The sequence below is a fragment of the Anticarsia gemmatalis genome, chromosome 10, assembly GCF_050436995.1.
Source record: "Anticarsia gemmatalis isolate Benzon Research Colony breed Stoneville strain chromosome 10, ilAntGemm2 primary, whole genome shotgun sequence".
In the NCBI taxonomy this organism is placed as follows: domain Eukaryota; kingdom Metazoa; phylum Arthropoda; class Insecta; order Lepidoptera; family Erebidae; genus Anticarsia; species Anticarsia gemmatalis.
Window position 1 is genome coordinate 11,012,933 of NC_134754.1, and position 23,371 is coordinate 11,036,303.

Here is a 23,371-nt window from a genome sequence, read left to right on the forward strand (position 1 = left end):
GTACTATGACATACGGCTAGTGATCTCATCATGTGGTCTGCAGTTTTGGGGTCATCATTGATTGGTGTGGTGGGTTCTTATTTGTTATTGAGTTCGGTAATCTACCCCGAATACGACAACAGCCTCATCCATATTGGGACTAACATTGTTAACCAAATACACCTATGTGTATTTCATACATCCAAGTTAAGTTTCATCACACTGACTTTTCAGTTTAGCCGTGAGAAGATAACAGAAAGACAGGATTTAACAAATCTTATGATAAATTTATAAAAATCAAACACAATAAAAATGAGAGATGGCATCTTACAAGTAAAACCATGCAAAGCCGACCAGTCAGACGCTTATCTTAGAACAGCATACGTTTCTCAGAACATGTTTCTCAACCACAACTACGCAATCATTTTTGTAGGTCACCAATCCCACGCCCAAATTCCAAGTAACCACCCATACATTTCCAAACTTTGCCCACTTTGTTTTACTTTACAAGGTAAAGAAACGTAGCAGAGACAGGGGAAAATATTAATATTTCTCGTCCCTTGCGTATGAGAAAAGACAGAATACCTACGAAACTTTAAGTTCTTCCTGACGTCAAAGAAAAATGTTCTCTATAGCTTCAGCCATAAGGTTGGTTTTCTTTCGATAAGTGTTTTATTACTCGTTGGGCGATTATCTTCACGTTTTATGGATATGTCGCAGTCATTTTGGTAAATCCGTATTTTGTTTCGTTATCCCACTAAGACAAATAAGCGGAGGTATGTATTATTTCGAAGAAACAAGCACGCTAAAGAAATGTTTTCTTAGAACTTGTAAACGAGGCTTTAATACGTAGATTGCGTTTAATTTACTTGTTAATGTTAATAAACGATGAATTAAGAGTGTATGCATAAATGATTTAGTGCCAGTTTCATCACCATTAAGTTTTTTCCGATAAGTCATATTTTCCGAGCTAGTCACTGCTTGTGCAAGAGATCTTGACATGAAATCAAAACAAATCCTTGTTTTGTTTTCATGGTAACCATTTTAAGTCCTATAACTTTTTTATAAAAATACATATTATTTTCATAATTGCAAAGACCAGAGACAACTATCCTCTTTGTGTCTATATCAACACTTCACTGAAGGATGGTGGATTACACACAGAGCCGTGTGCATAGAGTTCCACTGAATTGGCTTAGTTCCGAATAGACGCACACATTCAAAGTTATTGCTACACGGATTTGATAGTCTTATACACCCACAACTTGGTACTAGGGTTGCAATCTGAACGTAGGGTAAGATGACGCTAGATACGTTGTCAAAAGCAAAGTGAACACTAATATTTAGAATTCTTTAAAGTTTTGACCAAAAGATTTGTTTCGTTTCGATCTGATAAGATTTATTTTTTTAGTTTCGAATCAAATGACTGTGTGTGAGTTGTCCATCAACATTTATTAATTTATTTTTAAAACAGGTATGGTATTACTTAAGGACGTCTTCTTATGTCATATTGCATAAAATTGTAGAGCAATGAAACAGTCATAAAAAACTGTGTCTACGTTAAACATGTTTTCCATTTATATGTTTAATTGATTTAACAGGCTTAAATATTTGGCGATAGGATTGACAAATCTAGATTTACCGCTTCGGACCATAAAGGGCAACTTCTATCCTACATTTAATTTTGTGCTTGGCATTGGTATCTTGCTATGTTTCAAAAATATCGCTTTCAAAACATGTGATTGCAGAGGGCTTAGTTATTCGTTTCTATCTGTTGATAAATACCACAAAACAAATAGACTAATCTGCTTTAAAACAAATAAATTTATTTTATCCCAACCCTTTATTTTGTCAATAAAATATAATTGCATTTGAAAGCTAAACTAGCAACCCGTTGTGTCATATTTTAATGGTATTAGTGGCTTAGTTTAAATTTCCACGTATAAATAATCCGACGTAATCTGTTGTATAAGCCAATTAAAATATTGTTACTGCAGAGTAAAAAATGTAGGCATTTTTAATACGTTGTAGTGGAGTGAATAGAACTTTATAAGATTGTTAAAGGTTGATTGAGATTATTAGAATAATATTACTGAAAAAATATGTTTTACTTTTTTAACAGCTTTTCTATATCTACATTATAGTAACTGTCAAAATGGCTTATGTAAGGGCAGAAAATGTCAGTTTGTGATGGTACAGAAACATAAATAAATATTGAGGCATATTCTGTATCCTAAGGCTTCGATTTTCCATTTTGAAAGTCTTGTTTGCACAGTTAATCCCTTTGTTTTTTTTCACATAAGTCTTATATATACCGAGCATATCTCCCATAACCAGTGTTTTTGATCCCGTATAGAAAGGAAAGTCTTTTCTATGTAACGTGAATTCACGAAACTGAAAACTGCAACTGAAAATGTGAACGGACCAGTACTTGTATCCATTTAACTAACTTGAGACTGCTACTTAAAATTGAAAGTTGAACATTTGCTAGTACAGATTTAATTATGTCGCAGATAAAATTTCTATCCACACATATGATAAAACGTCCAATAAGAACTATCATAAAATCCATTAAGAACAGCTGTTTCATTAAAAGTCTAATTTCGCAAAGTGCCTGTAACATAGTAACAGTGTAAGTTTTCCCAACGAGCCAGCTTATATTACTCGTAATATAATATTTAGTAGTTAACAGTATTTGTACAAGAATTTCTCGGTCCGTTTAATTAGTCGCTTGATTTATTTTAGTGGTTTCAGAAATTTCTAGATCTTTTTAACATTATCTTTGCTATTATTACTACTTAGGCTAGGTACTGTAAAAAAGTGACCAAGAGACAGTTTCGTATTACAATTGTAGAGTGTTCCATATCATTCTTTTAGATGTCCAAAAAATGACAATGATACTGAGAAATAAATTGTATATTCCTTAAGGACATGCTGTCTAAACAATATTTCTGGCATTTAGAGGTAATATACACGCGTAATTCAAATTGCATCTATGTCCAAAGGATTGTGGTCTTGTAGCCACCTGTGAAAACCCACAATTCTGGTAAATTCTCAACAGCTGTAATAAGGAACTCTGTCCTTTTGAGAATACACAACTTTCCAAGGCCTGATTTCTCTATCGAATCTTAAATTTTATAGATAATGTCAAAACACGGATCTAGATTCCAAAAAAAACGCTACAAATAAAAACATACTTTTTAAGAAATCTTAAAAGTATAAGAAAATTTCTTACAACGTCATAATCACAGCAAACTCGCGGCTTCTAAAGTAGCTTTTATCCTTTTTTGGGATCTAATTTAACACTACTCCATTTATTTTTATCTCGATCGGTTCCCATTACATTTCGGGAAAAATTATATACAACAATCAATATCATATATCAAATCTATAATAATTTGTAACATTATAATAACAGTATAAATTGTTTGTTTCAGAGTAAGACACTAGACTTAGCTCTAGTGTCTATATACAGGGGAGGAGTGGAGCTGGCATCCATCAGCCAATATGCGGGTTCACCTTACAATACTACAGATAGGTGAGTGTAAGAACATTTTTAGACGTATAGGCACATTACCTGTATTACTTACTTCTTGCTAGCTTCTTGATAATGTGTGATCTTATGACAACAAACGATTTTGCAATAAAGTAAAGAAAATATTTATTTTGTATTGTTACTTTTTTATGTTATTTGTTGTTAATTATTATTTACCGTGCCAGAACTATTCAACTGTTTAATGTAAAAAATGTTACGTTAAACATTAAAATACAAACATAAAATGTTTTTGTTTTGAAAAAATCTTACACCATCAAACAACTACCTATAGGGTAGTTTTCTGCAATCTAAAAAAAATGGCCTTAACTAGAAGCGCGAAACCCACCAGTATAAATACATATCTAAATAAACACAAGCCGATTCTAAAAAATACTCTACGGAAAGCGAATCAAGCGTTTCTATCTATCAAAGGTATGCAAGAGCCCCAATTAACCCTTCTTGCAGCAGATTGGCCGCCAGTGATCTGTAGTACCTTAGTTTTTGGTGTTGGCTTTTGAAATTGGCTTGAAAGTGCTTGTAAATTTATCAATGGTTGTATTTTCCAACTGATTTGGCAATTGAAACTGTTTGGTTACTCAAATTTGAGAAATTGAAAACAATTATTTGTTCCATTTGGGAGGCTTATGGTGTCTTTTGCTTTCAGTCTAGAGTAACATTAAAATGGTTGGTATTAATAGACGTCAATTTTTATTTTTAACACATTGTAACAGGAAAGATTTCTTTAGAGAGCTAACTTCCGATTTTGAGCCAAACATCAAGTTGCAAAAAACAAAAATTACCCGGTATACCACGTTAATAAAAATATGTCATATTTCAGTAGTACATTATTTCTATATATTATTATGTACGTGTTGTAAATAAATGTCAAGCCACGGAAGCAACATAATATTATTCAAATTAATGAATTCAAGCACACGTTTACGAGTAAGTAAACATGGTATTAGATTTCAAACAAAACTCTCTAAAGATACTACCATCATCCTTAGAAAACGCTATAGTAATTCCTGACACAGCCTCAAAGGCACTCACTACATATCTAAAGACGTGAAATCTTAAACTTCACAAAAGCGTTACTTAGAAATTCTCTTGAAACTCTTGTGATAGTTTTAATAACACTCTCGTTAGCGTTATTATGTAATATTAGCTTGTTAGAGCAATATACGGTGTAATTTGTTATTTGTGCTATTAGAAGGGAACAGTGTTGGGACTAGCTGTAAAGATGGTTGGCGAAACCGAGAAAAATTACTATTTGTGATTATTTTTACTTAATGGAGTTTAATAAATTCAGACTCTTCTCAGAGCTTCTGTTTATTTCTGTAATCTTCAGAACCGTATTAAAAATAATATTAACTGTTTTATGGTTTAATTTACTTACCCCCGATTTCTGAGGTACATTTAGCGGTAGTTTATATGTTTATTCAAAAGCAATTTTATACATATGTGTTTAATCGCTTTTGTATAGATAAACTACCGCTAAACGTAAACCGAGGGTAAATAGATCAATAAAAATATGATATGATAATGCCGGGTGCAAACAAGATGGCCATTATTAAATAAATGATGCTAAGTTAATTGACTGAGACTAAGTTATACTTCTCTCGGGATATTATCATGATATAAAGAAAAACTCAATATTTATAATTTAGAATCTCAACCTGACTTTTGGTATCTGTAATCGTAAGACAAGGAAAATGAATAAAGGAAAATGTTTCAAACATTACAAAGATTTCAACACTTTAAGTTAATCTTTTTCCTGGTTCTTAAAGTAAATAATCTTTTCCTACAAAATCCTGTACTAATTTAATTGCTAAATTATTTATTAATTAAATTATTAATGCGAAGTTTGTGAAGATGGATGTACTTATCACTCTTTCGTGCAAAAACGAGAAACATACATACATAATATCACGCTTTTTTCCCATAGGGGTAGGCTGAGACCAAAAAAGGCCGCTTGTTACGATCCTGACAAACTTTTCCTGCCTCATTCACATCCATACATTTTGTCATCTTGTTTTTGTCTTGAAAAAGCTACTTATCGGATATTTATGAAATTTGTGACCTAGTTATAGACATAGGCATATTTACTATATGGATGTAAAAAAATCATCATAATATATATAAATAATTTATTACATACAGAGCACTTAATCGTTACCCCGGAAAATAATTTCAAGTCTCGGGTACAATCTAGTTGAATCTAGTCATCGTTATATACGTTTGAGGTGCCAAACTTTAATAAAAGGAAATAAGGCGACAGTTCCTAGAAATTAAAGCCAAGTTTTGGTTGTCTAATGAAAGTTTGCTTTGTAATTAGCTTCAAAGGTTTGAGTACGTCTGTGTAGTGCGAATGACACAATAGACTATTGTTTGAGTGACTGAAATTGGATGAAAATACTGCGAAGGTGTGTATGACAAAATATGTTGGGTGATATTAAAAAACTTTGTTTATTGATAAGCAAGAAATTAAAGATAATTTTCTTAGAAGATTTGATATAATGGGTGAGTTTATAGTTTATATATTTAGTAAGGTATATGCATAAGGATAAACCGAAATAAGTATATTTTATTAAGAAGAAATTATCTAACTCTTTTATCACCAGTATTTTCTTTAAAGTGCGTAAGAATAACGCATTAGGAATCGTGTTGCAAATAAGCTTAGTGAATTACATTTTTTCCCAGCATAATACATATTACATTGTATGTTTACATTTTACATTACGTATCGCAAAAATCATTAAATACTTCAAAAAACGCAATAAGTATTCCGACTGACCGTGGCAGAAAGCAATATCCGTGTTATTACAAAACACTTTAATTTCAATTTTATGTAAGAATATTTTCATAACACATACAAATCTGTACTCATTTTAATCTAATGTATGTACAAAGTTATAACATAGTTAATTCAACATAACAAAAGCAACATTTCAAAACATAACATCCGACAAGTCTTTCCTCCAACCGTCACAAATCATCCCGTTCATTAAGAAGAAGCGGAAAGGCCATGTAAGACCTCAATCCCTTGTAGCTCAATAAAACGGTTAACAAAACAAACTAAGAGAAAGCCACCCCGCGGTATTGAAAGTACTGAAGTTTGTCTAAGACCGACGCAAACACGCGTAAGTTTCGCTGTGGGTTAAAATATAAGCGTTGGGTATGTTTTATATAAAGTTGGAAGTGGAGGTTTGCAATAACTTTTTGTTTTGGTAGGTAATTATCGTTTTGGTTAAGTTTGGTATTGTGGATTTGGGTGGAGGTGTGAATGTTACCACGGAGATATAAATCGATATGTACCCAAAAGTAATATCATTAACTTACTTAGAATTTGGTTTTCAACTGCCATGTATCTTATTGGCGTCAGGTTAACTTTATGTTCCTAAGAGTTTAAATGTGGTGTTCGTACTCACATTCTATAGATAACATTTGTTGCTTATATCAAAACACAAGCTATGTCTCTAAAACTATGACATACAAGTATTTTTTTACCTTTTTAGGCGGGCAATTTCCTACTACTTTCGATTATTGACAGGCTAACTATCGACATCAGCGCCCCTAGCGGGTGCCGTACAAATTATTTTAGTGCATTTAAAAAGTAAAATTTTATTGATTCTAGTTGATATAAAATCGCTATCGCAAATGTCACTATGTACTAGCCAATGCTTTATTTTTACTTCAGTATTATAATAGTTTATTTAAGGCTACGAGATATCTAGAAACGTATATGCTATAATAATTATTTTCACGCTATATTGACATACCACTCCGTCACAGTCAATCAATCAAATCACATCACCTTGCGTGAACAATTAACAAACAGGGACACAGTAGTTACGTGTGACAGGAGAATTGATGGCTGCTCAATCAATAACAATTAGAGGCCGACCTTGGGTTAGTTAGGACTAACTAGTCGTACTGTATGTAGGTAGTTGTAAAATTGTAGATTACCAATATCGAAATACAGTTCCCGAAAAGTCATCAAAAATGTTTTACGAAAAGTCGATTAGCATCAAGCTCTTTTTTAACATTAAAAAACTTGATACGAGTGCAATTTATCGCTGAACTCAACTGACTAGCTATCGATTATAATACATATATTTATTATGATTATAAAGAAGATATGAGCGCCCCTAGCGGTTACTCCTTAATATCATCTGTAGAAAATCACGCTCCAAGTCATCATAGTAAAACTTGTCCTCGTAAGAAGCACAACGAATTGTAAAGAAAAAATAATTCATTTACTTATTTGCGAAGAATGCGGTAACAAAACCTGGTACAAGACACATTTCGCCATTTACAATAGCATGTAAACATATAAATTGTTTTCTTTATAGGGATGTTATCATAAATACAATAGAAATAAACACTACACATCATTTGTTTTATGAATATAAATCAAGCTAATATCTAGGTCTCTTAAATCAAAAGAGAACTGACACTACTGAGTGGAAGCTATAAACAAAGAGAAGTCTACACAAATCATGTTACTTTGTCCTTGAATAGTAAATACAGACAATTAGTAGTACATTTCTATTCCACTTCTAGGTCTTTCCTATAAATCCTTAGCTCTCTCGGTCTTAATCTGTGTGGTCCAAACCTTTGCGGTTCACTACTCGACTCAGACTCAGCCGATTAAAGCAACATCAATGAATAGAATAATTACTAAGATATAGATATATGAGAGATATAGAATAATCAAACATATCGTCGTTTAAGTTCTATCACTACGTAGGTAATGTTCTGGCAGTTTTGACATTTTGATGTCATTGACTAGAGAATCGAAGACGAAATTGTAATTGATCTCTCTTGAAAAGTTGCAAAAATTTTACTAACGTGGTGATAGAACTTAAACGATGATATTATAGACGAGGATATTATTATTTTACAAAAGATTAGATATAAGTTCTAAATCTTGTTTGCAGTGTAATCTCGATTCGTTTTGATAGCTTCAGAATTTCTGATTGCACCATACACAGATAAGCATGGTCTCCATTCCAATGCAATTTAAACTCCTTCGCACAAACAACATTATTCTGCATTTAACTAAAAACAGATAACCGCTTATCACTTGTGTCCCAACGAAGCAAGTTAAAGATTAGTGCGGAACTCAATTAAACCAACCAAGTTTCTCCAAGATCGCGATCCGTATAATTAAATTTTCTCGGCAAAAGTGCTGCGTGATCGGAATGTACTTCGGATGCAGGCGTCGCTGTTTATCGTTTGCAAACTCGACTTTATTGATGTAAGGGCGCGTTTACGGTTTCTTGATAGTTTGTGGTGAATTTTCTTTTAAGGAAGGAAAGATTGGTCTGTAAAGATTATTGTACAACAAAAGCTTTTTCAGCTGCGAATGTAAATGAAACTTTTTCCAAATTTATATTCTTTTTTCTGAGGCAATCTTATGATAGTGACAAAAAGTCAAACCAAATCAAATGAATCTAAAGAAACAGAAACAACAAGTAATGAGCCAGGCCTTTAATTTGTTGCTAGTTGCAACGAACTATACAAAATTGGCAAAGTTCCCCAAGACGACGACTATTTATCCAAATACCATTCATCAGTCGTTTATAATTTGGTTTCCCTTATTATTCTTTTGCTAAATAGTTAACAGCTATTGGTTATATCGCTACGCATGCTTCTAGAGCGGTGTTAAAATACACAGTCTGTCATGAAGATACGAACATTTTTCTTTTGAGTGAAGCAGTAGAATGAAAAGTTAGTTAAAAGAGTTTGAGGAAATTAATACCAAAAAATGCATTTTCGTCCCTTTAGTAAATTAAATCTATAAAACGAAATATATTCTTACACCTAGGTTGTACAACGCCTTAAGGTGGAAGATACGCGGCAATCGGAAGTTTCTTAGCGAATCCTTTGAGGATGGAGGGATGAAGAGAAAGTTGTGGTATTTGCTTTCCACCTCTTGCCTGAAAAGAATGTTGCACTTCAAGAAACTAATTGCGGTTCTTCATTCAAGGTTTTATAAAGTTCAAAGGAATTACTAATGAATTTTATTTTACCGCTGAAATAAGCCAGTTTAAATTTGACCTGAAATTGATACTTTTGCAAATGGCAGTTAATTTTGATAAAGGATTCATTTACATGGTTTTAAACACTGTTATTGCATCGAATATTAAGCCGTTAATGGTTTCCAATCCAGTTGTATTTTGTGTCCATAATTGTATGTTTGAACAATTTCCCACGACACAAGGTCCACTCAAAATTCTGTGCCCGTATTTTCTCAAGGGCAATAGTAAAGCTACCAATTGATTCCTTATTGGAAAATAGAAACATAAGACCGTTATAATTGGTTCTTCAAACATAGCGTTCCATTATTTCAACCAACACATTTTCCGAAAAATAAAAGCATTACGTCACGCCAATACAAAAAGTACAGATTCAATTTACTACGTTCTTGTACCTAAGCTCTTTTCTGACAAGGCATTTAGTCGGATTCCTACTCAATTTAGGACATGTTTGCTCGCGTATCACGGAAAGAAGTCACGTAAGTTGGTCGTAAAAAGTTTTTGCCAACTACCTTTCTTTACACGTTGCGGATACCCTCAAGTTTTTGTTGTACGTAACGATGTGTACAACGGGAATGGAGTAAATGAACGTTTTCAGTTGTGGCCTTGGTTTAAAATTTCGTAATGTTACTGGTATTCTTTTATTTGGTAAACATTGGTATAGTTGAATTAACAAAAAAAATTATTAAATCATGATCACATTATTGTAACAACTCACAGTTTCACAATGTAACAACAAAAAAAATATTTTCTATTTACAAAAGATAGTGAAACCCGCGGTAACAATGTGTTAAGATATCTGCTAAAATTTATTGATTAAAATGTTACTACTAGCACTCCATTCATTTATTAAAGTAACTACTCCTCGCACGTTTCTACAAAAATGTATTACAACTTTGCCCCGAAGAAAATTCTCTTTCAAAACTGTGTCGCCGTAATTCCGCAAACAGCATTTGGACTTTCGTTGTCTTAGTAAACTATGAGAAGCCTTTTAAGAACTTCTCAAACTACATATAAACCTTCGCAGCTGTACTAAAGCTAGTTGTGAAAGTGCTCAGAAATTACTGGCAAAGCAAATTGCCTGCATTCCTTGAACTGGCGCGATCTAATTAATTTGTAATTCAGACGAACGTACCAATTTAATTTGTGAACAAAGCTTCACAGGAATACCTGTATTCTATGTCATTTCAAAACTTAGAATTCTGTTTATTGTTTTGACATAGAATTTAGCAAATATTATGCAGTGTAGTTTGACAACATTGCCGCGGTTTGGTAACTTTGCATATTATTGAAATTGGTAATATCATTGCATTTTTATTCTTTCTCTTGTCACTATTCCATGTAGCATGGGGTCGGCTCAGCACGTTTTCCGATTGTTGTCAAAATTTGGCTGACGTTACAACTATTGGGCTTGATTGGGCAAAGTTAACGCAGTCTTTTGTATATCCAATACCAGCTTGTTTCAATCAATACTTGAATTAAATTATTGTGTTTTATCATAAATTTTGCTAATATAACAAATATTATTATCAATAAATTTTAATAAGCAACAATAAGTGCTTTCGGTCCACTAATTACTGAACAAAATGGATGTTATTACTGGGGATTACATCTCTAAATTATTTACTTTGTTCTCGGTCCTATAGTAATTGCCTTTATTATGATTGGTTTATTTTATTGCTTCCATTGAGTACAGAATTTGTATTGAAACTTCATTAGAAATACTTCCCAATTACATTATTTTTATAAATACGATTTTAGTTTAAGTGTTGTATAGTCTACTTGTAAAACCAATTTAAATAGATTTACATAATTTATTACTTTCACTAAAGTTACTATACGATTCTCTGCTCTGGTAATTTTCTTGTTAGATTTATCAGTAAATGTAAAAAAAATAGTTTGCGTTCTTAAATGTTTATACCATCTGCTTGGAATTTAAAATTACTTGGAAACAGTACTATTTATTTGAATAATATGAAAATGTTGGATAAAGAATAGTTGATAGTAGTGGAGAGTCTCTATTCTTTCAAAAGTTGGAAATTATACGTAGATGCACATTACTATATAATGATAGTAAAACAACAAATAATTAAATCACAAACTATACAAATAAAAGTCCAATTAGTTTCATTCCAGTTTTAAATAATTTAATGCAATTTGCGAATGTTATAAATAAAACAAAAGCCTTTTCAACTGGAGAATGTAAAAGTTTTGCGTTCAGTCAGTTTTTATTGGCTCGCGAACAGACTTGAAATAGAGTTGTTTGTCTGGTTTTATGACTGGAATTTAGTCTGAGTACGTATTGAAATAATTAAGGTTTTAGAGTGCTGTTTTTAGTAGTTAATTAGTTTTTTAGTTTGCTTAAGTAGATGATTTCGTTTAATCGTGTTTATTGATAAAGTTGTTGGTGGGTGAAGTTTAATTTATTTACTAATAGATTTTCGAAATAAGTCTAGATTAAGATGCTTTTTATGGGTGTTAAGAGATTTATGGTCTTAAAAATAAGCGTCTTGTGAAATCTGATTAGTTATACCGTGTGTTGTCCTTTTCTCTGATATGCAGTTTCAAAATTGATTAACCGTGAAATATACTGGATAACTTACCCGAGCTTACTTTGACTTTTATTTGGAGGCAGGTTAATATGAAAGTACCAGAGAATAGGTAAATGCTTCTTAGAAATTATATGTAGACATTTTCAATAATTTCCTTGAATCTTGAGTGCGGGTGCGAATAAGCCAAATGAGAATAACATACAAAAACTTACTTTAAGGGTCCTAAACCGAGACGTAAACAAAACAAACACTCATTATCAGTAATGTGTATGTAAATATAATTTTAAAATATGCAAGGCATTTTTATTGACGTAAAATTTATCGTAGTAAATGTGAAAATTTAATTTTCGTTTGAAAACTCAATTGTCATTGAAAATGTTTGACAACATTTTAAACTTCAAGTAAAGTAAATAAAAACCTAATCATAGATGAGTTTATAAAAAACTGAAAATGCTTTTAAAAAATAACTAAACTCAAATGTTCAAATGCAAATGTAAGTGTATTTTTAAAACTAATAACCTTTTTATTTATCCTTTGTTAAAAAATTTCATTATGCTGCAAAAAAAAACATTTAAATTGACATTTCTATTCCAAGAATTAAATAAAAAATACTTTTAACGTATCTCATGACAAATGAATTTAATTTAAAACACATTTCTATCACAAAAAACGCAGTTAGAATGAACAGACAGAACAATAAATATGCTAACGATTTAAAATATGAAATAATTGTTTTGAATGTAGAAATAATAATATCTTTGACAACTGGTTAAATAGCCGCAATGAGGGAAGACCATCTTTACTGAGGTCATTCTAGTATATTATCATCACATTCCAGCTCATTACGTATATTATTATGTTAAGTATGTTTATGTGTTATCCAAGAAACACAACTTTAAGTAATATGTAGTATGGTTAGTGGTCATCCTAGTGTCAAATTTGTCCAAGCCGCCCAAAGGCCTTTCATGTGGCTTAACGACTGTTATATTAATTGATAACAACCGGGACCGACATCTTACGTGCCTTCCGAAACACGGTGTCGCCCAGTTCAAATACCAGTATGCGGTCACCCATCAATGGAATGACCGTGCCAATGTTTGTTAAACTCACAGATCGTTTACCGAACGGTGAGCGCAACTGGCTATGGATGCCTCAACTTTAAGTAATAATTCCATTTTGCCCACAGACAAGTGAACTTAAAAATCAGTCCACAACTGGGAGACTGTTTCAATTGGAGTATGGCTCCATCACAGAGCGAGCTGGTGGTCTTCGCGAGGATCAGTGACCCTGCAGTAGACCTAGAGACCACGCCGCCTGATGGGCCATGGTTAGAAGCCACAGCGGCTGCTGTACCCTGGAGTTTGGGCGTCGATATTGCTATTTGGAATGCTGTCGGTAAGTTTCATAAATCGTTTTTATCTTTTGTAATATTGAATAAATAGTACTGAGTGAAAACTGTAATTATTATGAATGTACTTTTTCACCCCAAGAGAAATATTCTGAGCTCAATTAATGATAACGATTATTAGAAAACTATATTTGGCATGTATTCTTTTTTATTCTGTAATGTTTAAAGTAATGCAAACACGTTCTTATAGCCAATTAAATTCTAGTTAAGTTACTGAAGACGCTAATTACATTTCAATTGTCAGTTGCATCAGTACCATGTTCTAACTACCGAAACAATACCGCGAGTTAACAAACGCCAAGTTGTAATGACATGAAAAACCGTTAAACCGAAAACTACAAAACAACTTCAACCGTACACCTATCAGGAGCAGAATAAAGTTTCTCTAATAGCATTTAACAAACGAAATTTCATGGCAGCTGGCAGAAAGTTCTCCACAAACAAAACTGAGTAAAACTATTGCAATAACCCTTTCGAGAGAGTTAATCTATCAATATTGCAGGCTGGGCCGGGTGGGGGGAGTGGGGGGCCTGTAGCAGAACATGCGGAGGGGGCAAGCAGACCAGAAGGCGATACTGTTCGAAACCCACTTGCGAAGGGTACGGGGAACAAGAGAGGTCGTGCAACTCCTTCGAATGCGAAGGTAAGTAATTAAAGCTACGAATTCGAACTTTAAGCCGAATTTCGAAAAACTTTAAGGATTAAATCACGTTTATTGTTTAATTTCACTTTACCACCTGCTGTTTGAACTTGATAAAATGGCAGCCAGATGCCGACTGTTAAACATCTGCATATTTAGAAATATGTTTGTATAATTGCGATATGTACTGCAGATAAAATAAATGCTGCTCAATTTATATTTGCTACATATCGATTCCAATTTCTATTTTAATGGAATCCGCATTTCCCGCAGTCAAAACTCAATTCCGAAAACGTAAACGCAAACGTTTCAGTAATAGCCCCCAACTCACTAGAAAACTGCTCCGCGTCTAAACGCAAACGAATATTGGATTTTAAATTATTTCCAGACTAGCTCGTTAACTGACATCGTAACAGCATGAAATCGATAGGTCGAGTGGAGTTAGGCAACTATTCCGATCAAGCATGCAGGATGTAGGTGACATTTTGATAAAGCGATTTTAGCTTGCAAACAGCTTGTAGCAGCAGAATTATTTTTTAATAGAGTTTGACATAGAACATTGATTGACGGGACTAAGGAGTATGTAGCAGAGTAGCCTACATCTGTTTTGAAAGGAAATTGAGGGATCGGAGTGATTGATGGCATGGTCAGTTACATGTATGAGAATGGAAATTCTATGAATTGTTTTTAGTCATGCAGATCTATATTTAATATTTAAATTGTTTGAAAACTTGATTTTATTAAATGAAACAAGGAAATAGCAGAGGCTAAGCAAAATAGAACTTTATTTTATTTACTTTAAAAAAATCTAAGTAAAGGATTGCAAAGGAATCAAAATTTGTGAGTCACTATTATTTTTTCCATTCATTGTCAGCACTAAAAAAATCTATAAAAATATATACGTTCAATAACATAAGCTATCATCATCAAAGCACTCAACTATCTCCTTACTACATACCCCGTTTTAACAAGCATGCTATCTAATAAGAGAACCACAATACATTATAAATTGCATTCACCAGGGACAATAAACCCGCTGGCGCCGGGGGCAAGACGTAACTTTCATCCTGCACAAGCGAGATGGGGAGCGGTTTCAGACCGGCCTCACGCCTTCAGTCTAAGGCCTAACTCGTACATTTGGATCGCCTCTTCGGAACTATTTGCCGCTGGGAAGACGTTTCCAAGAGAATTTACGCTATTCATCTCGCTGAGATTGCGGCCTGAGGTGAGTTTAATTAAGGCTTCTATAAAGGCTTTAATAGTATGAAACGTTTAGTATTATAACGTATAGGAACTCTATTATTTTAAAAACTCTCGCGACTAGTACCTACACATCATACTGTAATGCAACGTTCAGGTAAACAAGTAAAGTATCCAAACATTTAATTTTCAATCGCGTTTAAGACCCGTTTCATTATGATATTAAGCTGATACTTAGTTATTAATTTTATTATGTTTAAACACTGTGAAACACACTAAACAAGTTATGTACATTATGCCATAAATTTCACTGTTGTCTTTACTTTTCTTTTGGTAATTCGAACTTATAAATATAATTTTTCGTGAAATAATGTATCAAGTATATTCCAGAACTTATCTCGATTCTTAATTACAATCACAAATTGTAAATTTTCCAATGTAGGTGTGATATTTATCAGTAATTTGAGTATTTGCTGTAGGTACTGATTAATTTTTTGTCGCGTTTTCGTATGAAACATAATAATTTTAACTTAAAAATAAAATTTAACGAATAATAATATGTAAAATAAATATTAAAATTAAATATTCCTTAATATTGATAAAAGAAAACCGTATTTACAACACCTTGGCACTTTGCATTCTTTTCGCACAGAATACGGAACAAGCCTTTTGTAAACAAAGAAATGAATAATAAATACAACGGTATTGCTTTTATGGAAATACAGCTTACTGACTACGAGAGGCAAATACTTTGCTCATTTACATTTTTGTTTGCCATAAAATCACGCTTGTTTTTCTCTCAAGAGGGCAGGCAAAATTGTATCAATACTTATATTGTATTGTAACAAGACATTTTTTTATACGACCTCTCGTCTTAATATTATTATGATGAATGGGATAAATTTTATGTCGATTACAAGGCTTTATTTCAGTAAAGGATATCCAAAATATTTTTTTTATACAAATAGAATAGAAGATCTTGATTTTGCGTACATTGCCTGTATTGTCTGAATAAATGGTAGGTGTTCGAATCTGCTTATGATTGTAAATTTCACACGTCAAAAGCACGACACAATATTTGCATTCCTAGCTCGTATTTTTAAAGGAACTCGAGAGCGTAAAAAAAGTATCAAGAAAACTGAACTTTAGTTGCGCTACAGGTCAATGACATCATTCCTGTTCTGGAAATTAAAGCCTTACAATTAGTAATCTTAATTGTTCCCATTCAGGCTCATTAAATAAATTTACTGATAAAATAAGCGACTATAACATAATTAATTAAAGTTAATTTTATTCATTATTGCTTGCTTATTACAGAAAGTAATACGATATTCAAAACAATATTTTTTATTTTATCACGAACTTTAATAATGCAATCGTATATAAAATTTAATGAAGTTTATTTTATTCAACAAAGTAAATAATATTAGAGGTAATTTCATTTGCCGTATTTGTATTTCTGAATAATATTTTTGATATTTTTTTTTGACTTTATTACTATTTTAGTGAATATGGAATGAGGTTATTTAATTTAACTTTTGTTAGTCCTTTTTTATTTAGTTTAATAATAAATGGAATAATAAGTTTATGTCGAAATAATGCTCACTTATTCATATTTATTAATTCGGCTTAAAATATTTTTATTTCAAGTCGCATGGCCATTTTATTAACTTTGTAAAGGTAATTTAATTTTGTTTTTTTTACTTGTCAAATTCAATAGTGATGTCTTTTCTTACCGTTAGGTAACAACATAAGATAAAAAGCCAAAAATGCAATTACAAATATTGAAATGATCACATAGATAATATACTTTTGTATACAGCGCAGTTCTCTTCAGTCAGTACGACGCCCGTTAGAGGCGCTGATCAGATTTTCATACAAAAATGCTCGACCACTAACTGGTTGTCGATACTCGATACGGGTAGAGAATTGAGCTATTGTGTCGAGACACAATAAACAGTCAATTCTTAAAAAAAGACATACATACCTAGCTTTTCTTTTTAAAGTAAATATAATATTATTTAAGTAATTCATGAAGCGCCCTCATCAGTCAAAAAGGTTACAACTCATAATAGTCTTGTCATAGTTTCAGGCCTAATAAATTATGTAAAAAGTGTCCAACGACTTTGAAAGTTAACGAAATTGATTTAAATTATTTATTTAGCGTTCTTTGTTAGGTAAATGTTTCATAGACTCTGATTTTTTTTCGTTACAATTTATTTAGGTTTGTAAGACCTATTTCTAGTATCTAATTTTCATAAATCTTTGTAGATACTATATGATGTATGATTTACTATAGTATAAAATGTTTTTGTGTTAAGAGTCAGAAATATTTAAACATACAATTAGTCTACAAAAACTTAACTTATCTCAAGGGATATACATACATATAATAAAAATATCTACACTGCTGCTGCGTTCGAGTGTTCGTGTTGCACCTTTACATTGTTGTTGTATTGTCAAGCTCATGTAATATTAGTATGTGCTAAGCTTGTCCAAGCATCAGACCAAAACGCTACATAACATAAAAACGCGGTGGTATGGACTATAAATTACTATCATTTTCAATAATCTATGCGGCACAGACACATTCCAATAGCAAATACAATATATTTAAAGCCTGTATAAACGTAGGCACTACGAGCAATTTCTAACAACAATCTTCGTCCACAGAGTGGCGGCTACGGCCAAGGGACGTTATTTTCCTTACGTTCCCGTCGTCGCACCGGCTCCTTCCTCTCACTGGAGCTGGCCGGCCGAGGGGCAGCCAGGCTGGTCCACGCGGGCTCCGGGAGCTCACGCTCTATATACTTAGCTGTACCTTTGTATGACTTCCGTTGGCATCATATTGCTATCAGGTAAGTTGGAGCATTTTTTGTTTTAATAAAAGCTGTAGGGTGTTCTTGTCACGCGCATATCTTATTTAGTACATAATGATGATGATATTTTTTCGATAAAAGTTATGATAACGATTACGATACATATTATGATGTAGATTTTGATAAATATAGATTTCGAATCTAACTCTGTAGAATTTTTATATACTTAGAAACCACCTACACCACAAACCACTTTGTTTTAAGTTCTTAGTTCTATTTAGTAAGATATATTCTATCTATTTAGTAACCTACTCGGATAACTTTACGTACTAGAAAGTTACAATTCTTAAACAATATAAAAACATAAAGATTTTAAATTAAATAACAGTCAAAGCGCTAGAAATATAATACAATGTAAAACTCCACAATGGTAATCCTACAATCAGAAACTACAAAGTGAAATTGCAAGAACGTTCTTAACTGAAACTAGCAAATATTTTCTTTCCTTGGATTTACAAGAATTTGCTGGAGCCAAACGTCTTTAAGCGATTTTATCGAGTTTATTTGTATAGTTTAAACGGCTCTCAACGTTTCGTTTTGCGTTCTCGATTTGAGACGGTAAAACCTTTCTTACTTTGATTGGAGGGACTTGAGGTGGAATGGAGAGAGTATAGTTCATTCAATATTATGAAGATCATGGAGTATACGCGTTAAGCGACTTTACCGATATCAAGTCATTGATGGGTGAAGGTTTGCAAAAAAGTCAGTCATCTTTTCCCTGGCTAGACAAAGCTGGCGTTGCCAGAAAATATTTTTAGTGGTTTAAGAACTCTGAATATGGCATTAAAAATAATTATATTCTGCCTATTTTAGTGAGACAATTGGGTGTAAAAATAAGAAAAAAACAGGTTCAGATACGCATAAAATACATCAGAGATTTTAAAATTGAATATAGGTTAACCACAACATTGACATAGATGGAATTTTTAAAAGAACAATTGCACTCTAAGCGCACGTAATGTATTTCAAAAACACAACATCGGACTTTTCGTTTACTTGCAACAAAACACCGACACGTGCCTTTCAAAGCACAACGCTTAACTAAAATTCCATTATCCAATTCGCGGAACAGACTAACCCCAGTAATGATTGTTAAACTTCGGTGATTGCTTACCGATCAGTGAATTCAGTCGAAACTGGCTATAAGCGCATTTGTAGTAATCACTACAATAGGCGAATTAGCAACCGAAATAGACCAAATCGACTACCGGCTTACGGACGTTTTGCGAGTAATGCTTTTAGCCAATTTGAAAACCTTTCTCGATTAATACACGAACTGGTATAGCAATTTTTAGAACTTAAGTAAATTTTACTTGTTTCTTTATAATCGCCGGATACAGGTGTCATCTAAGACTAAAAGAAGATGATTTTAGTTGAAAGTCAGTTTCAATTAGCATTATTATTTGATTACACTTATAAAATATATTATTTAATTTGAATATGACCGCAAGCATACTCAAATGTATGTCTGCTTTTTTCGGTTAATCTTTAACCCGTAGTGACGCGTTCCATTTAGAGATTTAATATTAAGGCAACTTTCTTTATCCGAAAAAACAAAGTCTATTTCTAAGAAAAGTAGGTTAATACTTACTTTGCTAGGAAAAATAGTATCTTATAAATATAATATCACGCTATAATTAGCAAAACAGGTATATTATACATAAATAATTCTATTTCGAGACGAGTGTTCAAGTCTTTATAATAAACAATAAAGCTCTCATATTTACTCTAGAACATTCCAACTAAATTATATTTAGCGTTCTATTAGGCTTTTATTACAACCGTTTTGTTCGTTAGGCATTATTAATATGTAGTTTTGTTCTAAGTAGTTGTAGTAAGGGAATAAATTGGTCTGTTTGTCTCTTGAGATCTCGTTTTGTTGTTCATTGTTTGTATGCTAGGTTATTAGGGATGTAATTAAGGGCAGTATATAAAGGTTGAGTTTACTGATCTAGGAATAAAGGAATTTCTAGAAAAAAGTTTTCCTTGGGTGGATATTCTTTGGTTGTGTTAATATAGATTTGTGTTTTTAATGAAAATTATTCGGTTTAGTCTAGAATTTAAAGTTTTGCTACAAGAATGAACATAAAATGGATTATATATGCTGTACTTTTACTATAAAGATAATATCCCGCGTGAGCTAGCAATTTAATTTATTAATCATACTAAACTATATCGCTATTTACAAATTGCTAAAATAAAATGACACACGTTTTATTATATTATCGTTTCATTGGATATAACTTATTACTCTTATTTTATTAAGTTCTCTATACGAATACACTAAAGCATGTTGAATTTCGTTTAAGAAATACCTGAATAAAAATAACACTATATCGATAAAAGCTTTTATAACATTACATAAATAAAACCTAACCTTCTATGAATAACATGATGAACAGCAATGACATAACCAAAACTAAGAATAAACATCCAAACACGATAACACATAAACAAACTTAACCTAAAGAGAATTACACAGTTGAAAACAAGTTGACAAACAAACAAACTAACAAACATATGTAGCCAGCATAGTGTGAATAAACACACAAGCAATGTCACCGTTAGAAAATCTCATTTTCCCATTACGCAGTTCGCGATGAGACTAATTTAATTTTGTGTGGAACGAAATGAAAACTTCAAGCCAAATTAACTGTTTCAGACATTTAATTAAAGATCTCCCATGTTTTTTAATAACCTAGAATTAGAGTCCAGTGTGGACTTAATGAAAGTCGAGTGCAGGCCTAGGGATTTTGCATTTACGTTAATAAAGACCGACTAATCTGGGCCGAGGTTTGTTATGAACGAACATTTTATAAAATTCTTGTATAATTTTCTGATGATGAAATTAAATGCGTGCTTAGTCTTGTAATAAAAAAGTAAATTAGTAAGTTAACGTTTTGAATATTTTAACTTGGAGTTTCAAATATTTCGCATTATTCATATTTGAATAGGGTCAATTATATTTTTATTTTTTTCGCCACGAGTTAATTTTTGCCTTTGTTTCGTCATCAGCATTACCTACCTATAACTAGGAATAAAGCTAATAATTTCTTTTTCACTTCGTTTTTTTGCACACATCAATTAAAACGCAAATAATACATTTCAGATTCACCTTTACAAGCGATAAAATTAAATTCTGACAGAAATGTCAGTTCTTTAAAGCCGTTGGCGTTAATTGGACGTGAACTATGTACCTACGTGCTTGCTCTGATTATTATTTTTGAAGCATATTATGTTAATACTTAATTTGAGAAAATAATTATTTTATAATATTACCGTCCCACAATTAGGCAATGGCTCCCAGAACAAGAGAAGGGATAAAAATATGAGTTGACTACGCCAACAAATAGAAACTTTCCATACATTTACGAATCGTTAACAGAATTCTTAGGCATACAAGGCTTCCATAAGATGTGTTTCTTTGCCGTTCGAGCATATAATTATTTGTAACTTAAGTACATCTACGAAAAGTACATTATACTACCAGTGAACTAGACTATTAATTAGTATACCACTCGGCTAAAACTGTTGACTTGCCAAACGCAATTAATTTTGTTTTAATAAAGTTTTACTCTGCATTTTCTTGCTTGTCTCATAAAGACAGATGAATTCAATTAAGTGTTCATATTTCATAAGATCAAGAAAAACTGAATTAAACTTTGTGTTGTTTTTAAATTACGTCTGGTTCATCTGTTGCTTCGTTATTCAACTATTCTTCTCAAGTTTGAATTTATTCTTCATTTTGTTTACTATTTTTTTTCTTTATGTCCGTCCTGTTTTATTTTTCTTTGTATATGTTATATTTTCATCTGACGTCATCTGTATCATCTACAATAGATGGATACAAGTTAATTATGATGTTGATTTTTTTATTTATATATTATTTGCTTCGCTTTTTATATTGTATAAGCTACAACCGACACTTGATAATCAGGTCAATTCCTAGAGAATAAAAAAACTCAACACCAATTTGCCTGACTCGTAATCAACCTCTAAACTTATTGAAATCGCAAAAACTACTGCTTAAACCACTTTTTCATTATTTTCACAAAAACATCACAACCTATCAGTATCAAATCAACAATTCCCTTTTGTACACCAAAACTTTTAATGTCAAAAATCTCTGTATAAAAAAGGGCCGGATCACACTGTAGATAGTACAAAGATAGAATCACACAACTGGGAACTGAGCAACGGAGCTATCATTCCCAAGGGAGGTATAACCCTATCCTAACGTTGGTAACAGGAATAGTTCGATAAGGGGTTTCAGAAATCGAATTACTTACTTTTGTTCAGGCTATATAATAGTGAATGGTAAATATTTTACTCGGAAAATTAGTTCGGTGGTCTTCAAAAGCTTTTATTGGTTAAGTGTTTCCGAATCGGCAATTGCAGCAAATAGCAGTTAATAGAAATGGTCTATAAATAGTGCGGTACATTTGCGAATAGGTAGAAATTACTGTGTTTAATAATATTTTATGTATTCTATGCTATTCTAGGAACAATTAACAAGTACGATCATAGCGTTATTGTCTTCATAATAATTATTATTGGCGAAATCATATTAATTAATTTTCCGATATTTCTATAATAGTTTCCGAACCGTGATATATTTTATTAAAATTGTTTTAACCTGGGTTGCAGTTCGCAATTCTATCTTGTTCGAGATATAAGCTGGGTCACCTACAAAACGATTCTAAACCTGCATAGGTCTTATGTATAGCTGTCATTCCTTTGATAACAAAGTTGTCGTGTATCCAGTATTCGTTTATTCCTGCAGACAAAAAATACTAACTGTCAATATGGACTCTAAAATTCCACTTTTTATTCCTGCGGTTTTTTATTTATTTTATTCCTGAATACGCTTCATATTTGTAAATTTTAAGCAGAGTTTATTCCACTCTAATACATACAAAATAATATATGCCATCAAAAACATTCTGTAAAAACCTCAAGTCTCGCCGTAAAAAGTTGTGAGATCGATAATACCAAGTCGATTAATCTATTTAGTCTCTACTTAAAGGACCTTCTGTCTTAAGTTATTACGTATGTTATTATCATGCCAATTTTTAAAAAAATACCTTTAAAACAAATAGACCGACCTGGCCATCGCATGATTTAATTATTAGTATGT

At 32.2% G+C, this 23,371-nt stretch overlaps 1 protein-coding gene across 1 annotated transcript in view; it reads left to right on the top strand.

Moving 5' to 3' along the window:
* The window catches only part of LOC142976190 (uncharacterized), a 79,229-nt gene that overhangs the window by 51,092 nt on the left and 4,766 nt on the right, over window positions 1–23,371 (top strand). The window contains exons 3-7 of the mRNA XM_076119448.1: window positions 3,417–3,517; window positions 13,294–13,502; window positions 14,018–14,158; window positions 15,178–15,380; window positions 18,029–18,213. Of these exons, the coding sequence (XP_075975563.1) occupies window positions 3,417–3,517; window positions 13,294–13,502; window positions 14,018–14,158; window positions 15,178–15,380; window positions 18,029–18,213 (839 nt within the window). The remainder of the gene's footprint in view (window positions 1–3,416; window positions 3,518–13,293; window positions 13,503–14,017; window positions 14,159–15,177; window positions 15,381–18,028; window positions 18,214–23,371) is intronic.